Source organism: Eimeria acervulina, genomic scaffold (genome assembly GCF_000499425.1).
Source record: "Eimeria acervulina Houghton genomic scaffold, Eah_scaff85, whole genome shotgun sequence".
In the NCBI taxonomy this organism is placed as follows: domain Eukaryota; phylum Apicomplexa; class Conoidasida; order Eucoccidiorida; family Eimeriidae; genus Eimeria; species Eimeria acervulina.
In genome coordinates, this window is record NW_013549561.1 from 42,370 (window position 1) to 59,858 (window position 17,489).

General features: G+C 45.1%; 3 protein-coding genes across 3 annotated transcripts in view; 1 reads left to right on the top strand and 2 right to left on the bottom strand.

Annotated features, from left to right (window-relative positions):
* Nucleotides 1–2,366: 2,366 nt before the first annotated feature.
* On the bottom strand, nucleotides 2,367–5,401 carry EAH_00014490 (endomembrane domain70-containing protein, putative; the record flags this gene model as incomplete). The annotated part of the gene is made up of 8 exons (XM_013394257.1): nucleotides 2,367–2,487; nucleotides 2,668–2,804; nucleotides 3,071–3,253; nucleotides 3,496–3,570; nucleotides 3,904–4,485; nucleotides 4,727–4,898; nucleotides 5,133–5,245; nucleotides 5,363–5,401. 8 exons carry the CDS (start codon nucleotides 5,399–5,401, stop codon nucleotides 2,367–2,369), a joined length of 1,422 nt encoding a protein of 473 aa, XP_013249711.1.
* A 7,734-nt stretch (nucleotides 5,402–13,135) lies between these two features.
* On the top strand, nucleotides 13,136–14,573 carry EAH_00014500 (60S ribosomal protein L14, putative; the record flags this gene model as incomplete). The annotated part of the gene is made up of 3 exons (XM_013394258.1): nucleotides 13,136–13,207; nucleotides 13,934–13,998; nucleotides 14,309–14,573. 3 exons carry the CDS (start codon nucleotides 13,136–13,138, stop codon nucleotides 14,571–14,573), a joined length of 402 nt encoding a protein of 133 aa, XP_013249712.1.
* A 554-nt stretch (nucleotides 14,574–15,127) lies between these two features.
* The window catches only part of EAH_00014510 (hypothetical protein, conserved), a gene marked incomplete at both ends in the record, with an annotated part of 6,651 nt that continues 4,289 nt past the window's right edge, over nucleotides 15,128–17,489 (bottom strand). The window contains 4 exons of the mRNA XM_013394259.1: nucleotides 15,128–15,308; nucleotides 15,790–15,885; nucleotides 16,566–16,925; nucleotides 17,122–17,250. Coding sequence (XP_013249713.1) covers nucleotides 15,128–15,308; nucleotides 15,790–15,885; nucleotides 16,566–16,925; nucleotides 17,122–17,250 — 766 coding nt within the window. The remainder of the gene's footprint in view (nucleotides 15,309–15,789; nucleotides 15,886–16,565; nucleotides 16,926–17,121; nucleotides 17,251–17,489) is intronic.

The following is a 17,489-nucleotide window of genomic DNA, read 5'->3' on the forward strand; positions in this document are numbered from 1 at the left end:
AGACCCCCCTTCAAACCCTTCTGCTGCTCAGCCTTTCAGCACATGTGAAATTTTAGGGCTCAGAAGGCGAAGCTACTGGCAGCCCGGGCCCCACTGGAGGCCGCTGGGTGCCCTGAAGTGCCCGTAGGTCGACCTATGTATTCGCTGCTGTGGCGTACATATACTTCATCAAACAACGCCGCCGCTGACTAACAGGATGAGAAGGAAGCAGCGGAAGTTCAGGCAAGGATTAGTGCATTGGAGTTGCGCCTCCGCGATATCCAAGAAGAACTCCGCGCCGTCTCCTCCTGTGACCCTGAACGTCTGCAACAGCTGCGAGAAGAGATAGGCTTTGCTCGGGCTGCGTTTGAGAGATGGACGGACAACATATTTGTTATTCGTGCGCTTTGTTTTCTGCTCTCAGAGGCGCCTCTCTCCTTTGCATATTTATATTTCCCCTCCATACGCTACGTCAGGCCAATTCACACGCAGCAGACTGGCAGTGCCAGAAGAACAAATCGACCAGCTGCTCGAACTGTAAGCTGCAGCTGTACATACATCCCAACGCCCCGCACCCCATCCGCTTCAATGTATATATATATATATATATATATATATATATATATCTTGAAGCCTACATATATGTATATATATGCATATAGGCCCAAGGGATGGGAGGAGACAGACATCGATGCCGACGACAGCTGACGGACAACACAGAGGTCCTTTATCATCTTACTTCAAGCCGCTGCTGAGCATTCAGTTGTAGATATACCAGCTTATCCATACACTGTACATACTTGCACACACTGCACGTGTATGAGCGTATGTATCCATGCCCAATGTACAAATATATGCATATTATATATATATATATATATATATATATATATATACTCGCATGCAAATATAAATAATCTTAGTCCCTCAAGGGACCAGATAGAAGGCTGCCGGTGCGCCTGTAGTGAGCCCCCATGAAAGACAAAGCTGGAGGCTCGGCTCTGTTGTTTGAGGTTGTTTGTTGCATTTATTTCTTTTCATTTTGCTGTTGTTTTTCTTGAAAATGTTTGTACCCAGTGCCCGAGGACGCAGCCCTCGGAGACAGACAAATTCCTCTGGTTGTTGTTGCTGCTGTTGCTGTTATTCTTGTCGCTGTTGTTGCTGCTGTCCTAGCAGCTCGTCTTGTTGGTAAGTTGGTATATTATTTATTACTCATCAGTCGACTTTGATTGAGGAGTATATCTTCCGCAAGAAGAAGAAAGAGGCCATAAAACCCACAGCCCCTGCAGCGCAACACAGCAAATTAGCGTATATGCGTAAATCTCAGGCTCCTGATAACGAACTCATCTAGCTAGGGTTTACGGTTTCGACAGCACTCCAGCTAGGGTTTAGTTCTTCAACTCTGAAGTATAGATAGGGTTTATGGTTTAGGGTTTCGTATCAGAGCTCTGGCTAGGTTTTCGGTTCTATTGTTTTGGTGTTGTATTGTTTATTATTTCGGGTTTGTAGTAGGGATAGATTTTAGGGTTTAGGGTTTCTAGTCTGCAGTATAGCTAGGGTTTAGGGTTTCTAGACAATCATAAACAGGGTTTATAGTTTAGGGTGTCTAGTGTAGGGTTTATAGTGCTGACTCAGAAGAATAGCTAGGGCTTATAGGGAGACCGAAGTATAACTAGGGACTAGGGTTTCGGCTCATCAGCGTATCCAGGGTTTAGGGTTTTGAGTTGGAAGCATGGGTAGGGTTTAGGGTTTAGGGTTTGTCTGTGTTGTTGAGTTTGGGTTAGCACACCGGTGAGGATGAAGCATCCATAAGCCATGATAAAGGAATAGCCGAAGTAGACGAGCGAACCGGTAGTATGAGACAGACTTAAACGAGAATGATAATAATAAACCGCGTAGAGCATAACATACACCCCACTGGTCGCACTGCAGAAGAAGGAGCGCCACCACCAGTTATAATCTTCGCTGCAGCACAAGACAAAAGTTAAGAAGGAAAAAAACAATTTTAAAAACTAAGGAAACGCCTCCTTAAAGAAACAAAACTAGAAAAATAAATAAATAAATAACTCCTCACCAGACGAGCTGAAAGTATACAAAAGTTATCGAAATCTCCGCGCACGTCACACACAAAATAATTAACACCAAAAACAAAAACCCTGAAAACAAAATACAAACAAAGCGAAAGACAACAGCAGCCAGACATCTACAGGCCGGTGTAGTATATCATTCGTATATATGTACGTATAACCGACGAGACTCTCACAGATACATTATATATATAGACTGTACATCAATAGATATGCCGGCGATATGCGAAATCAATCGTTTGTTTGCTTTAGGTAAAGCACTGAAATGCAACTGAAACTGAATAAGCAGCCAACTGAACATCATTCCAGTTCAACTAAAGTGTGCAGGGGTATAAAAAGCTCAGCCCTCCTACCGAAGAGGTAGTAGAAGCGGTGCTGCCAGATGCAGGAGAAGAGAAAGAACAGCTCCGTCAGCATGGCCCTGCAACAGCAGCACAAGCGAAGCACCAGCTGGTGATGTGTAGATACACCGTACAGCGCGTGCTGAATTAAAATCAGGTTGATGGCTGTGGGATGTACATACATCCCACAACAGCCTGCGTCCTGCTGATGCTGCTGCTACTGCTGCAAATGCTACTGCTGCTGCTGCAACTAAGCTTACCCGAAAGGCAAAGCCCCGCCAACCATCGAGCACAACGCAGGATGCATAAACCAGGGCTGCTGCGGCACTTGTCTGGGAATTTTGTTGATGCGGACGGGTATAGAGATGGCTGGCTGTTTGAAGCCGTAGTAAGCACCCTGAGAGACAGCGCAAATGCATGCAGCAACAGAACAAAGTAATGCAATAATAAAAATAGATGGAAATGCATGCATGCGTGCACTGTTTCTATTCTGTTTAAATTCGTAGGGAAAGAAAGGCAATAAGCATCTCTGCGTACTCTTCTACAGCAACCGGTTCCCCTCATTGCATTTGTTTGTTGAGGTGTCTGTCTCAGTGCATGTTTATATATATATCTACATCTCTAAATAACTTTATTCTTATCAAGGTTTGCATGCATGCGCACTGCAAAGACGAGAGGAATGCTGATGCCAAACCACAACGCCAGCAGAGCCAACAGCCCCGTAAAGCTAACAGCCGCAGAAGACCTCTGAGACCACAAGACGACGTTCATCAGGAAAAACACTGAAAAAACAACCCCAGGGAATACGAGAGCCGTGCGGATGGTCGTCATCTTCCAGTTCACAGACTGCAACGCAGCAGCAGCAGCAGCAGCAAAAGCAGCAGATAACAGCATAAATAGCGGTGCGAATGGAAGAAGTGTGTGATTGTTGTTTTACTATTTTTACGTGTATTTGCATCGAATCAGTCAACAAGCTGCAACTGTTTGTGCCTTGGAGAAGCAGCATTTTCTAGGAGATGCAGCTGTTCGAAACGCGTTAATACTAAAAACTAAACTTCAAACGAAAACAACCACAAGCCACCACCTACTTTAAATAATTTGTACATTCGCGCTGAAGTGTAGCCCGCAACAGACCCCATAACAGTCCAGAGTATAAGGATTGTCTGAAGTCGCAGCATTCGTAGAAATTGTAGACTACAAAGCTAGAACAGAGCTGGAAAAGGAAGCAGGAATATAGGGGGGAAATGCGTATTTGAGGTGTACATACACCTCAAATAAACTCACTTGCAATAAACTCCCGCGAAATGCAGGCGAAAAGACGCCAAGGCCAGCGAAAATAACCGTAACGAAGGCCATGCCTACTAACTGCAGAATTGCACATCAAATAATGAATATATTGTCTGATATTTGGGCGTAGATATTTCTTTATTCGCTCCAATATATGCAAATATGTATACTATCTGCCTGTGCACCTGAATTTGCATGGCTGGGCGTACCTGCATTCCTGATCCTGTCAGAGCTGCCAGTACAGTTGAATGTGCAGGTTTTCTGAATACATCTCCATGGAGGAGTTTCCAGCCTTTTTCTTCTGCATCTTCTTCGTCTGCTAAGAGGTCATTGTACCTGCTGATGTCTCTGTACAGCACGCGCAGCAGTATCATCGCTACTAGCGCCGAGAGCAGCAGCAACACTACCAAAGAATTCACAATTGAAAACCAATGAATGAGCGGTCTATCGCGAGCATTCGCGAGGTAAATGTCCCATCGTTCGCTCCATAGAATAGGGCTTGGCTGAAACACTACGTCGTAAGAGAAACTCAAATATAGGGGATCCAACCCTGTCTCGCTGATATCTGCTCCGTCTGCTGCATCGTCAGCTCGAAAGCTAAAAGGAGCCAAAGATGAGAGAGGCGTCTGCAAAGGAACTGCTGAACTCTCTTGCAACTGATCCACTGAAGGAAGCCCGCAAGTCAAACGGTCAGACTCATCAACTTCGTGCTGTACAGACACCGGAACTACCTCCAGGCGCACAATGCGATACTGAGGAGAATCAGAGCCCCAAGGCAGCTTAAACAAGCCCTAAACAAACGCACAGCCCACCAGACAAACACGACAGCTTAAACATGTACGAAAGACAACTGGCTAGCTGGCTAGCTAGCTAGCTAGGGGTCTGCCTCGGTAGAAACTAGTGCTACATAGGCATCGTTTGCCTAGCTAGTCAGCTAGCCGCAACTAATGCCCAGCTGCATTTGCTGGGGTGTCTGCGCAGGTCTCTGAGCTGCACAGACAGCGCATCAAAGGAAGAAGATCTCCCGCCCACCGATGTAGTTTGTTTGTCTTCCGTGTCGCTGTGGTAATGCACAATAATTCTGTAGTGATTGAAGATAAAGACGCGCCCCTCGCGTTCGAACCCCACAGGCACACCAATGGTATATCCGCTCGTGCCGTTGGGCCGCTGCACCAGCTGCAGCGCGTACAGCTGATCGACAATCCTGCAGCAAATAAAACACACATAAAGCAATTGCATGCATGCATGTATGTATGCATGCATGCATGCACGTATGTATGCATGCATTCATAGAGCTGACGCACTGTTACAGTAGACCCAAAAGCGGCAGAATCTTATCTGTGGTATGCCCGAATATAATGCGCTTACTGGGTATATATACACAGCAGATATACGCTGCGGTGTATATACTATATAATATATATATATACTAACTTACATCTGAAACATATATTTATCTCTAACGAGACGCTGCAGCTGTCCCTTAACTTCTTCTGTTAGAGGCACATCTTTGCAGAGAGTTTTGCATGTTGCATTCTTCATGAATTCGATCTGTGCATACACCGCAGCAAATAAATTAATTCAGTTTAATCCATTTGATTAAAGCCAGATCTCCCCGCCCCCTATACCCAATGCTAGAGCTGCCTATACACCTGAACTACATCGAACCTCATAAGGAGAATTCTGCACGCGATCCGCCATCAACATTTGACCCAAATTATTCTCTTCGATCTCCGTCGTCTCTGGACTGAAAAAAATCAACCGCAGATTCAAATATATATATATAAATATATTATATGCATATATGCATCATATATATATATATATACATATATATACATATATATGAGCCCAAGTGTACGTACATGCAAATGTGTAAAAATAGAGATGCGTTATATGTTATATGGGTGCACGGGGAATGTGTATATTTAGATGTAGATAAAAATATCAATGTATAGACATAGATATAGAAATATATATATATATATTTATATATATGCATATCCATATACATCAATGGATATAGAGATATGCAGGTACTTATGTATATATAGATATGGACACAGACACACATATAGATAAATATGTGGATGTATGCATGCATGCACGCATGCATGTTCAATGCTAAATAAGTTGTTCTCACCGGCAGAAAGGGAGATTTGGACCGTAGGGATCGACGGGCAGAATTCCCTGCACCGACTGCAGCGAAGAAACTTGGACAGGAATGCGTTGGCCGACGGTGTAGTCCTGTGATAGCATCAAAACAACGCGTGCAGTGTATGTACAGCTTTGCGGAGTTAGAGGGAAAGGCTGTACAAAAGTGCGTACGTAGGCAGACGCATGCAGTAGAAAGCAGGGAGCCAGTGGTCAGTGCAGCTGATCTCCACTCTGCATTTCAGCTGTATGTACACACAAGATCCAGCATTAGTATTCCTGTTGATGTGCGGTGCAGCACATCGTTCAATAGAGAAAAACAAATGCAATAATGTAGGGTACTGCGTGGATGATAATAGAGCGTGTGGAGGTTACCGTGGGGCCCATTCCTGGCACAAGTGCAGAGGCTGAAGCGATGAAACCAGCAAAATAAACAAAAAAAGAAAGCAAGGGTAGAAACCGCCTGCAGGCGCTGCGGCTCAACTTCGCCATTTTCGCTGGCCGGCGGATCTGAGGTGGAGGGAAGAAGAAGGAAAAGGAAAAAGAGTTAAGCCGCTAACAACTCGAGCATTACACTATAGAAAAACAACAAAACAAATACATTCAGAATAATAAAAAAACATTTAATTCATATTTATTCCTTACCCAGCAGCCCTGTCTTGACAAACCTTATATATAGCGGCCGCATGCATGCACAGCGTTGTCGCAGCGGTAAATGTCTGTGGATTTAGCTGGGAAAACAATCAAAAAGATTTATTTAAAGTGCTAATTTATTCTGTTTTATATAGCATTATTTGAAATTCATTTTTCAAATCTTTTAGAGCGACTCTTTCGCTCGTTCCGGCTACCATGCGTTGCCGACATGCAGGCGATGTCTCAGGGCGTTCAGACACCCAACGTATACACTGTCCTTCAAGGGGAAAAATAATTAATTTGTGCAAATGATATTAATTCGGTGGCAAACTAGGTCTTCTGCAGCTTGTGATAGACGCAAAAAAGGTATTTATCTTTGAGTTTCCGTCCTATTTACTCCTCGTGTGGTCTCTATGCAGTAGCATTTGCTGCATTCGCTGGTGTCTCGTCTTGCTGTTTCTGGTGCTGTGGCGTGAAGCTAATACAGCGATAATATTAGCATTATATTATGGTTATCATACTATAATATTCCTGCTATTGTAATACTGAAAAGAGGCGTTCGCCGCCGCCCCCCTAGCGTGTAAATCAATAAAATAATCTACCGTCGACTAATTAGTTGCTACTCCACATGAAGACATTTCAGTCTTCGAACGAGAGAATATTTAAATGTTTTTACGTTGGCTGAACACTGTTGTTTTTACGTTGTACATTTGCTAAGCGACAAATATCGAGCAGCAGCAAACGTTATATACCGCAGTTGCAGTCTTTACCTCCTCAAGGCAGTAAGGATAAAAGTAGACGTAAGAATAACACACATAATAAACTCGCAGGCAGTTTGCATTTATGCATCTGTCAACAGCTGCCGGTCTTTGCATGCAGGAACCACCTCGAGAGGGCTCTAACACCCTGCTTTAAATCGGCAAGGCAATATCTTCCTGACCAGAGAGCTTCGCCCTGACGTAATAATAAAGAAAATCCAACAAAATTAAAATGTTCAAAGCCTCAGTAGCCAAATGAATGCCTCGCCCTGTCGGTTGACTCCTATGAAACAGCGGGAACGACAGCCTGCAAACAGCGACAGCAACAGCAGCAACAGAGCAAGAAAATATAAATAAAAGATGGCTGTTGATATTACGCTGGGATATCTTCGCTTTGTCGCACAGTTAGACAGTACAGACACCACACATGCAGCATTGGGAGTGATGATGAAGCCGCCAAACCCTAAACCCTAATGCCCTAGACCCTAAATCTTAAACCCTAGACCCAGCAGCAGAACGGGAGAAGAAAGCAAGTGATGGTGGTGAAGGGCTCGCCGAAGAGGAGGAAATAATCTTTAAAGACAGAAAAAACAACAGTCATCGCAAGAACAAAGAAAAGAAGCGGAAGAAGACGAAGAAGAAGACTGACCAATAGATGAAAGCCAATGTCCTAGCACAGAAGAGCATAGCGACAAAAGTGCCGAGGAGATTAGAGACCTTGCGCGGTCTTCTACTGTAAAACATCTGCAGCTGAGGCAGCAAAGCAAGAGCCAATACGCTATCATTAAAGCATTCCCAGAAAGAAAGCAGCATGCCTGCAGCTACCCGTCCATTTCCATATCGTGCGACATCTCCAATTGAAGGAGCGTGAGGAGATCGACGCAAAATAAACATCGTGAAAGACAGAATAAAGGAAAGAATATACAAAAAACAGAGATGGCTATGAGGCCCGCACGCTGCCGGCATCTTCAATAGACGCAAATACTTCTGCCCAAAGGTATCACGTTGTTTTTCATAGGATTGCCGGAAGTTGCGGAACAAATAGACAAAAGCACAAATCGAAATTATCGCTGAAGTGCAATCCACAAGGAAGAAATCTGCGTTCAATGGTTTGTTGTGATAGGACAACAGACACAATATCAGCAACACATTGCTGACCTCAACTAATACCAACGCAAAAAGCGTCTGAAATGAAAGCCCGCATGCATTCCTCTCCTTATGAACTTTCTGCAAAACAGCCACATAGGCCAGCAGCCAGAAGATCGCTGTGGAGTAATTTAATATATCGTGCAGAAAAGACCAACTCTGCAGCAACGGCGGCGGCATCCTCTCGAAAGGAAACACAAAATGGTGGTAGGTATCTCAATATCAACCCTTTTCGTTCTTTTCAAACTCAATGCCAAGATTATCGCTGCCTAGACTTCAAAAAATCGTCTTATTCGCTGAATAAACGCCGCTGTCTTCTTTGTGTGGGTGTCGGCGTCAGCGGAGTAAAATGGTCAAGTATTCGTCAAAGAGATGCGATGAGCAAGTGGGTCTGCTGGGTTTGAACTTCTTAACGACAAGAACGAACGAAATCCACCATCCATTAGATAAGCATAGAAGATTCAGAAGCAGTCGAGCGCCGCCGACGCCAGAAACCGGCGGGAGATGAGGCGTTCGGCCTGGAAATGCGAACTCCGTTACGCTACAGAGTTGTAGAAGTATTATATTTTGAAGTCATTCTTAAGATGTTTCCTCAAATAGGCAACACAATTCGCACTTGAGCCCTGGTTGTGCTGCAACCGAAGCTGCTGGACGACGCAGCGGTGAGATCAGACGAAAGCGCGAAAAATAGAGCCTCAGATCATAACGGAAACAATATAAAAACAAAATTACAGACTTTGCCGAGGGATTTATTGAATGACAATGAAGTTTCTTCTCCAAACAGTCACCCCCGCCGCACGCAAGCCACAGCAGTAGTATTCGAACATGCGATCTCCGGGCTACGGCTGCCCGGCGAGCGTCCGACCCATCTCAAACAAGTTTAAAACAACTAATATTTTGATTGAAAAGAAAATTATGATTAGAAGTTCTGTTTTCAAACCGTAGATTCACCGGTCCCAATACAAGGCTTATTATGCTTGGCATCCCACTGCGAGACGTGGGCCGCAGGTTCCGTAAATTGAATGCCTGAGCTACCTAGAGCATTTCAGTTTCAACAGTTATTAAACCTCCACCATACAGTCAAATCAAGAAATACTTTCGAGTTTTATATCGCTTCTAGTGCCGCAAATGGGCAACCATAGGTTGGGAACTATGCACCAGCGACTGTTGGGTTGTAACGTGGTCTGTCGGAAGTTGCGCAATATATTCCTAATTGCGCTCAGGCTAGCTAGTGACTGCTAAATAAGTGTTACAATATTGTGGACAGTGCTTGACGAGCACTAAAAGAAAGCGTGGGCATTCGTGTACGCGCGGCTGCCGTGCACCAGGGGTTGCATGCAGCAGGATGCGTTGCAAACTCGTGCCTGCGCGGCTTTTCTCCGCACCAGCAACCGGATCTAGTGTGGTTGTCCACGGAGGCCCTGGTGGCTTGAGGGGAGCTTAACTGCATGTAAGCAGCTCTTGTGCGTGTTTTATTCTATTGCAGTTCACGACGCTTCTCGACTAAGATCGAGGAATCTAGTTACATTTGGTGGCACCCCATGGTTGAGAGAGGAAGGCACGAGCAAACGAACCCACCACCACAGCTTGTCTGTTCTGTGTATAGCACTAATATGTTGCGAAGGCGCTATAACCGCAAGAAGTGTCTTGGACATTCTCCTTAAATTCCTTTTAATTGTTCAGCCTCTTCTCATCTTGAACAACTGAGAATGATCAGAATATGCCTTTCGGAAGTGGCGCGGAGAAAGGATAGCGGCACATCAGAATAAAATCACTTTTCGCAATCCAATGCTTTTTCCATTAGTTTTTAACGGTTGCCTTCCCTCCTGCTGACGGTCAAAATGTGAGAGGCCAAGCACCATGGAGGCTGCAGAATTTTGTGCTTCTATTTTGGTACACTTTCGTCTTTAAAAATGCGCCTGAACTGCTACAGTCGCTATTGGCATCTTCGCAAATAGGGCAGGTAGCAACCCCTAATGCAATATGAACGCACAGGCAAGAATACCCACGCGTCTTCGTGCCTTCGTTAACACTGTTCGCAATAGAGTGACACTTGCTTGGCAAGCGATGTTAGAGAAGGGCTACGGCCTTTCCAAGCCACACCCGGGCTAAGGAACCCCCCTGTGCAACAAAAACGAGGTTCATAATTTTCTCTATCCTGCGTCAAACTACCGTAATTCCATCCCTGTCCAATCTGGTTAACTTTCTCGAGAATAACAAGCAACTCTTTTGGACAGAGAAGCCGCCAGATAGAGCACCAAAAACTTGGCATCGCCGTCAGTATTGACGTGCCCTGATCCGCACAAACTCTTATTCCTTGAAGCCACAGCCAGCGATATTCGCTGGGGTCATGCCCCTTCAGTATGCATAGGACTCGTTGAGTACACCAAATAACCGCCTGCTTCCCGCACTGTTTCACAGAAAGAGAGCAGAATCATTTGGTTGGTGAAAGGATCTCTACGCGATATACTGGGGACAAAAAACAATTTTTAGTCACTACTGTACGGCAGGCACCTACCTATTCTAGCCGATCATGCGCCCCATACAGAACTGGGAGGGAGCCTTCATGGCTTCCACAGCTGAAGAATTGTTCCGCGGCTTTGCCCTGCTCGTGCATCATGCAATACGACAAACTGCCAGTCATAGGAAATGAATCGCGATTGTGGTTGGAGACCGATAATCTCCTCACCCTACTGTTCACGCAGTTTGTTCCCCAACAGCGTTTAATTGCAGTGACTCGCTCTTCCTTTCTAAATTGATTTTTTCTTGGTCCCTATATTAGCTTTTCAATTGCAGTTACTTCCATTCTCAACAACGAGTGTACAGTTAATGGCTACAGCTTAGACGACGGTCTCTTCTGGTACAAGAATGCTGTCGATTTTACGTTTTAGTGCAGCTTCGTACGGAATTTTTGCGCAGAGTGCACAACCACCCTTTTTGTGGGCAACAATGCAATCAAGACCACGGTGGAGCGGGCAGCCAAGTCCGTTTTTGTGGCCTAGGATGTGCCTCTTAGCAGAGGAACGCCAGTTCGCCGGAATGCCAACAGAGAAGGCAAGGGAACACTTTCAAACCGGGACTCGTGTAGCGTCTTCTGACTACTAAATAAATACGGAAGGAATGCACAATGGATTTCGCAGTGGGTTTACCATCGATCAACGGCTGTGATAGTATTTCCTTTTAGCGAATCAGCAAGTTAGCCCACTTCTCAGGCGCACCGACAGCAGAATGAGCGGCCCTACTAGTCATTAATCTTTGCTGAAAGCTCTACGGGTTTCCAAAAAGCACCATTACTGGTAGGGCCCCTAGCTTTGCCACAGATTCATTAGCCGGTTAGTGTAGACCACAGCATGACCAACGCAAGGCCCCAACAGGCAGATGCTTGTACTAAATCCACAAACTCTACAACAGAGGAAGAACGAGAATTGTCGCAAGCACTGCCAGGGAATACTTCGAAAAAAAACTTTACGATGAGGGAAGCAGGACAAAGCGGACCTGCTGTTGAAGCCAAAAATACTGCAGATGCCCTCCAGCAGTAGTGAATTCAAGGCAAATACATACGGCACAGACTCCTGCAGGGGATACAAGCAAATGGTCGAGTGCAACGGCAGAAGGCACTACGCACTGCAAGGAATGATAAACAATGCAACTCACGAACATTTATACAGAGCCAAACGCATCAGTCGTTAACATCGGCTTTGTCGGTGGGACTCGTGTAAATGGTATGGGTGTTCGTGCTGAAGGCTGAATGGCGCATGAAGCGAAACCGCGATACATAATACTGCCCCCTTCTCTAGATTTCAGCAAAGTCAGAGAGTGTCTGAGTGGAAGGGTCTTCAACCTCAAGTAGCGGAATAGACAAATATGCAACAGCTCGCAATGCACCGGAAAAGACGCAACACAAAGAAACAAGCAGGAGGAACCGATGGAACAGTAGAAACACTACGCGTTGCAGAAGCAGCAGCAAGCGTGCCAGGAGAAGTCCCTTTGCTCGAACTATCCTCTGGGAAGCGCCCAAGGCACACGATGGCATGTGGTGCTGGGGGGACAAGGAAGAGGGAGGCGCAGTATGCTGTGCCTAAAGATGTTTCAGGTATTCCGAAGGCGCGCACGCTGCGTGCTGAAGTCCAAGGCAGCGCTTAAAAACTGTCTAAATTGTTGCTGGACGCATCAGAAGGGGGATGCGCACATTTACATATTGGTTTGGCTTTCACCATGAGTTGCAACGAGGTTCGTTCAAACACATGGAAGGCCGTACGCTCACGGGAACAGCTATCAGCCGCAGGTCCGTGTGCAGGTGCTCCCAGGTCGCATAAAGATGGCGCCGGGGACCTTATGCTTTTTAGTGAGTCTAAGCTTAGGTATTTGTCAGTACTGCATCTTACAGCTGTGTTCTGCAAAGCAAGAGTCGAAGACCCTCCTTACTATCGGAGATTTAAACGGAGTTGCAGCGAGGCGAACGTGCGGAAGACTCTCTCGAGACATCTTCAAGATGTAAAAAAATTGCATGGAAAGAATCTACTTGTATTTATGATGAAAATACATTTAAAAATCAAAGTTGAATATTGTTGCTCGTCATCAGGGGCTGCATGCATGGGGCTTGGTTCCGTCAGGGGTTGCTATGCTTGGGGGGAGCCACGGGGGCTGCTGGTGATAAGTTGGTTTAAGTTGTGGAGGATGCAGACCTGAAAACTGCCGGCGGCTGATAATTGAACTTCTTTTTGTTGTTGGGAAGCAAAGAAAGGCGAAAATGGCGCTCTTTAGGAGGTTCATTGAGCCTGGCCGCCTGTGCGTGGTGCAGTATGGTCCTGACGAAGGCAAGGTGAGCTGAGCAAGTTGAAAGCATTACTTCTCTCTTTTCTCTCCGGTTGTGCTTTGCTTCGTTTCTGCTCTTTTCTGATCTTCGAGCTGTTTTGTTTGTCTTCCGTTTTTGTTGCGTGCTCCTGGGCCTACTACTGCCGAAATACGGGAGTGTGGGGGGCTGAACGGGAGCTTAAGCTGCCTTCTTTCGATGATTTTCCATATAATTCGATTTCATTGAACGTTCAAATTGAACTTATAATATTATGCTTTAGCAAATGATTTTTCTTGATTCCTCTTTTCGACAGCACACTGTGCGCTCCACATGCATGGGTGCCGCATGCAAGCACTTGTGCTTCGTTGTAGAGGAATTCAGGCGTTTATTTTTCTAATTATGCACTTACCGATGATGTTGGTGTTTGTCTTTAGAAGTTCGTATGATATACAACTCCAGTCGGTGACGTTTTCTCTGCGCACTTGGCAGAGGTGTCCTCCTGCTTCGCATGCAGTTGTTGCAGGTTTCAGCCAACAGTTTTGGCGTTTGAATGCGTTGAATTTTTGTTTGCTGAAATATCGTTTGCGTTTTATTATGCGGATATTGGGCATAATGAAACGCTGTTTGGTGCCGGCTCTCTTTGCATGCTGCACTGAACGGAGATCCGGCATACTGTTCGTTAATTGTGTTGCTTTCTGTGTTTCTTTTTTTAATCGATTGTTGCTCGTTTGTCTATTCTTTTTTTGTGTTCAGCTTTGCTTCGTTGTGGACATCATCAACCTCAACCGCGTCCTCGTTGATGGAGCGGGCGTGACGGGGTAAGTTGAACGAATTCCGCTGCAAGCTGCAGCTGCAGCGTGCGGCATACGTATTATGAGCTTGTCCACGAAAATTACATCATTAGCAGTTATTTCATTCAGTCTAGTTTTGAGATTTACAAATGAATGCTCTTGGGTTTTCTGTCACCCATGATGCAGCATGCTTGCATATGTATGAACGTATGTTTTCTCGTGCTGAGTTGAGGGTTTGACAAGTCTGTTGAGTTTTGAGGGTATACATGTACTTTGAATGCATCTTTTTGACTCATTTATGAGTAGTTTTGCTGCCGCTTCCCGTTCTTTTTTTCAGAGTGAAGCGTCAGGCGATTCCAATTCGGCGTGTGGCGCTCACTGACATGCGTTTGAAGATCCCCCACGGCGTTCGTTCTGTAACGCTGCGGAAGGCACTGGAAAAAGACGATGTAATTGCAAAGTTTAATGAAACTGCATGGGGAAAAAGACGCATAGCGAAGCAGCGCCGCGCCGCGCTGACAGACTTTGAACGGTTCAAGGTAATGGTGGCGAGGAAGCAGAGGGCTCAGGCTGTGCGCAGCAAGCTTTCTAAGAGAAAGTAAACAAACCATCACTGTATAAACATTCAAAATAAGCCCAGCAATAGTAAACGCGTTGTTACAATTTGCACGGAAACAACACTTGATAGATTGACGCATCGCCTCCTCACACCGCCAAGCCGTCGCGACTGGCTTAGGAGGAACGCTGCACGTTCAAGCTGCGTTTTCGTTGAGATTCCTCTCTTTCAACAACTCTGTAACAGTCTGTCCTAATGTATTTCTTTCGCAATTCATCTCGTCTTTCGATTAGTGTTGGCTTCCACGGAGATAGCCGCTTCCCTCATGTAAATAAATATCAGTAAACCGGAACGCCTCAAGGGCGAAAGCGGCGATTTAAGTGCTACAATGACAAAGAAAAGTAGATTTCAAACTGTCCCCTAGGCCAACAAGCAGCAGAGACGGGCAATTTCCCGTTAACGTCGCGTTAGTGCTCTTGCTACGTGTTGGGAAGCCTCCGCTGGAGTTGAATTCAAAAAAGATGAATAGGCAGCACAGGCAAAGCTTTGTATGCAACTAGTAGTCTGCACATTTAAACTACTTTATCCGTTCTTTTGTCTCTACACACCGCACATTTCCTCTCTATCTCCATGATCGCGCCTACTTGCCTCGCCTTCCTCTCTAATCAGCACACAGCGTAGCCCCTCCTGGCTTTTCTGGAAGTTCGGGCGAAAGTGGCAGCAAATCGAAGTGCTGGGAGACAGAGAGGCTGCTAGGGGTGTGCATGAGATATCAATACACCTGCAGGCATGCAGAGAAATTAGAAAAAACAAAACAAGCGATGCACAGCAACACAAATTGTATTCGAAAGTGCAAAGCGCGGAGTCCTCTGTCCTACAGCCATCGCCAGCAAACCATTGTTCAAACAAGCATACAGATGCGCATGAATATATATATATATATATATACAGCAGAAAGGGAACGACGCAAGCACACAAACAACGACAATGAAAATCGCTCAGCAGGTTACAGCAAACCAAAAGGCAGTGCGTAGACAATTATTTGGCTTTTTGTTTGCTTATGAGAAGAGAAGAAAAAAAGAAAGAGAAAGTAGAATGGCTTCAGAAGCAAGCGGATTTCCTCGTGCTGCATGCAGTAGGAACTTCCTCACACCTTTTAAATTGAATACACTCATTGATGCTTATTTTATTTATGTGCACTAAATGAATATACATATATATATACTTATTTCTTTATTACATAAAAAGAAGAAAATGCTTACTTGAGAGCTGAATTGCAAATGGCTGCCTTCAGGTTTGTATCCTCCAATGCCTCGTCTTCTTCCACTGGACGAAGTTTTGTGCACGCGGCGTTAAGCCTAAAAAAAATACATTAATAAATACAGAAAAAAATCTTGTCTGTTGCTTATTTAGTTCATAAATGCCTCAACAAACGAACAAAGAGCAGAAGAGAAAGACACAAAAGAAATATGTACAAAGTGTATCGTTGCACTTGGAACCGTGTGCAGCATTCTTCTTTCTTTGTTTGTCTGCTGTAATTTCATATTTTCTGCATTTCCCCTCCAGCGTATCGTATGGCTTGCCTTTCAAGTCGCGGCAGCTCTACGACGGAGAAGAGCAACAGAGAAAGAAGTGAAATAGATGTTCCTTCAACAAATAACTCGCGAAGAAAAGGTAAATAGGGCACGTGCCAGTCCAGCATCGACCTGAATAAAAGCAAAAAAAGAAAAAAAAAACAGCAGCAGCAGCAGCAACAGCTCGTTCAAACAGTCAAAGGGAACATAAGCAGCAGCAGCAGCAGCAGCTCGGACTAAAGGAGAACGAGCAAATCCACAAAGGGGAAGCGGTTAAAAAAAGCGAAAAACAAATAAAGAGCAAGCAGAAAAGCGAATGAATGAGCGAACAAACAAACAAACAAACAAATAAACAAACACACCAAGCAAGAAAAAGCAACAACAAACCAACAAAGACAGAGCAGCAGAACAGGAAGACAACAGCAAAAGCAACTAAATTCCTCAATTCATATGTTATGACGAACGCGTCGCTGATCTTTGTAAAAGACAAGAAAAGTCTCTCTGCATTCGTTGCCTCCAGCAGCAAAGGATACGCCAGGCGTTCGATTCCCCCTTCAGATAATTGTACATCTGTCTTTTTAAAGTTTGTTTTCTTTACATTCGTCTCCATTATATTTTGTTTTTTTGCATTTGTCTCCTCTATATTATTCCCCTGGGCATTTGCGAAGTTTAAAGGCCCTTCACTTGTCTCCTCTGCCTTTGTTTCTTCGCTCTCGTTTGTTTCTTCTCTCTTGCTGGTTTCTTCGCTATTGTCTGTTTCTTCTTTCTCCTTTGCTTCTTCTCCGCCGCTATCGCCCCTCAAGAGACACTCAAACACCCGTTGCCTGAACAAAGGACATTCCTAAAAACACCCACTAAACCAAAACCCTAAACCCTAGTAAACCCTAAACCCTCGATCATAGGCCCTAGAACCTACGAAGCATTACACCCTTTCCTTCCTGAGTTTCTCGGGGACCGACAGCAGCAGGAAAGAAGGTGGCTATTGCTGCTGCTGCTGCTGTTGCAGCTGCTGCTGCTCACCGCACAAAGCAGTTTTCCTCCTCGTGTTTGTACACCGCGGGGTTTATTTCGTCGCATTCCTTCAGTTGGTTGACGCATTCCCTCAGTGCAGCAAAATCGTGAGGCCGCAGCGCCCGCAGCAGCCGCGACCTGAAACAAACAACAACATCAACCATAAGAGCAGCAGCAACTCTGGGGCAGCAGCACAAGCAGCTCCGCAGCGCCGGAAGCTCTGGAGCAACAGCAGCTCTGTACCAAGAGCAGCGCTGCAGCAACAGTAGCTTTAAGAGAGCGAAGTTGGTTTTCTTTTTATAGGGCTACCTCGCCGCATTATATATATATATATATATATATATATATATATATATATATATATATATATATACACA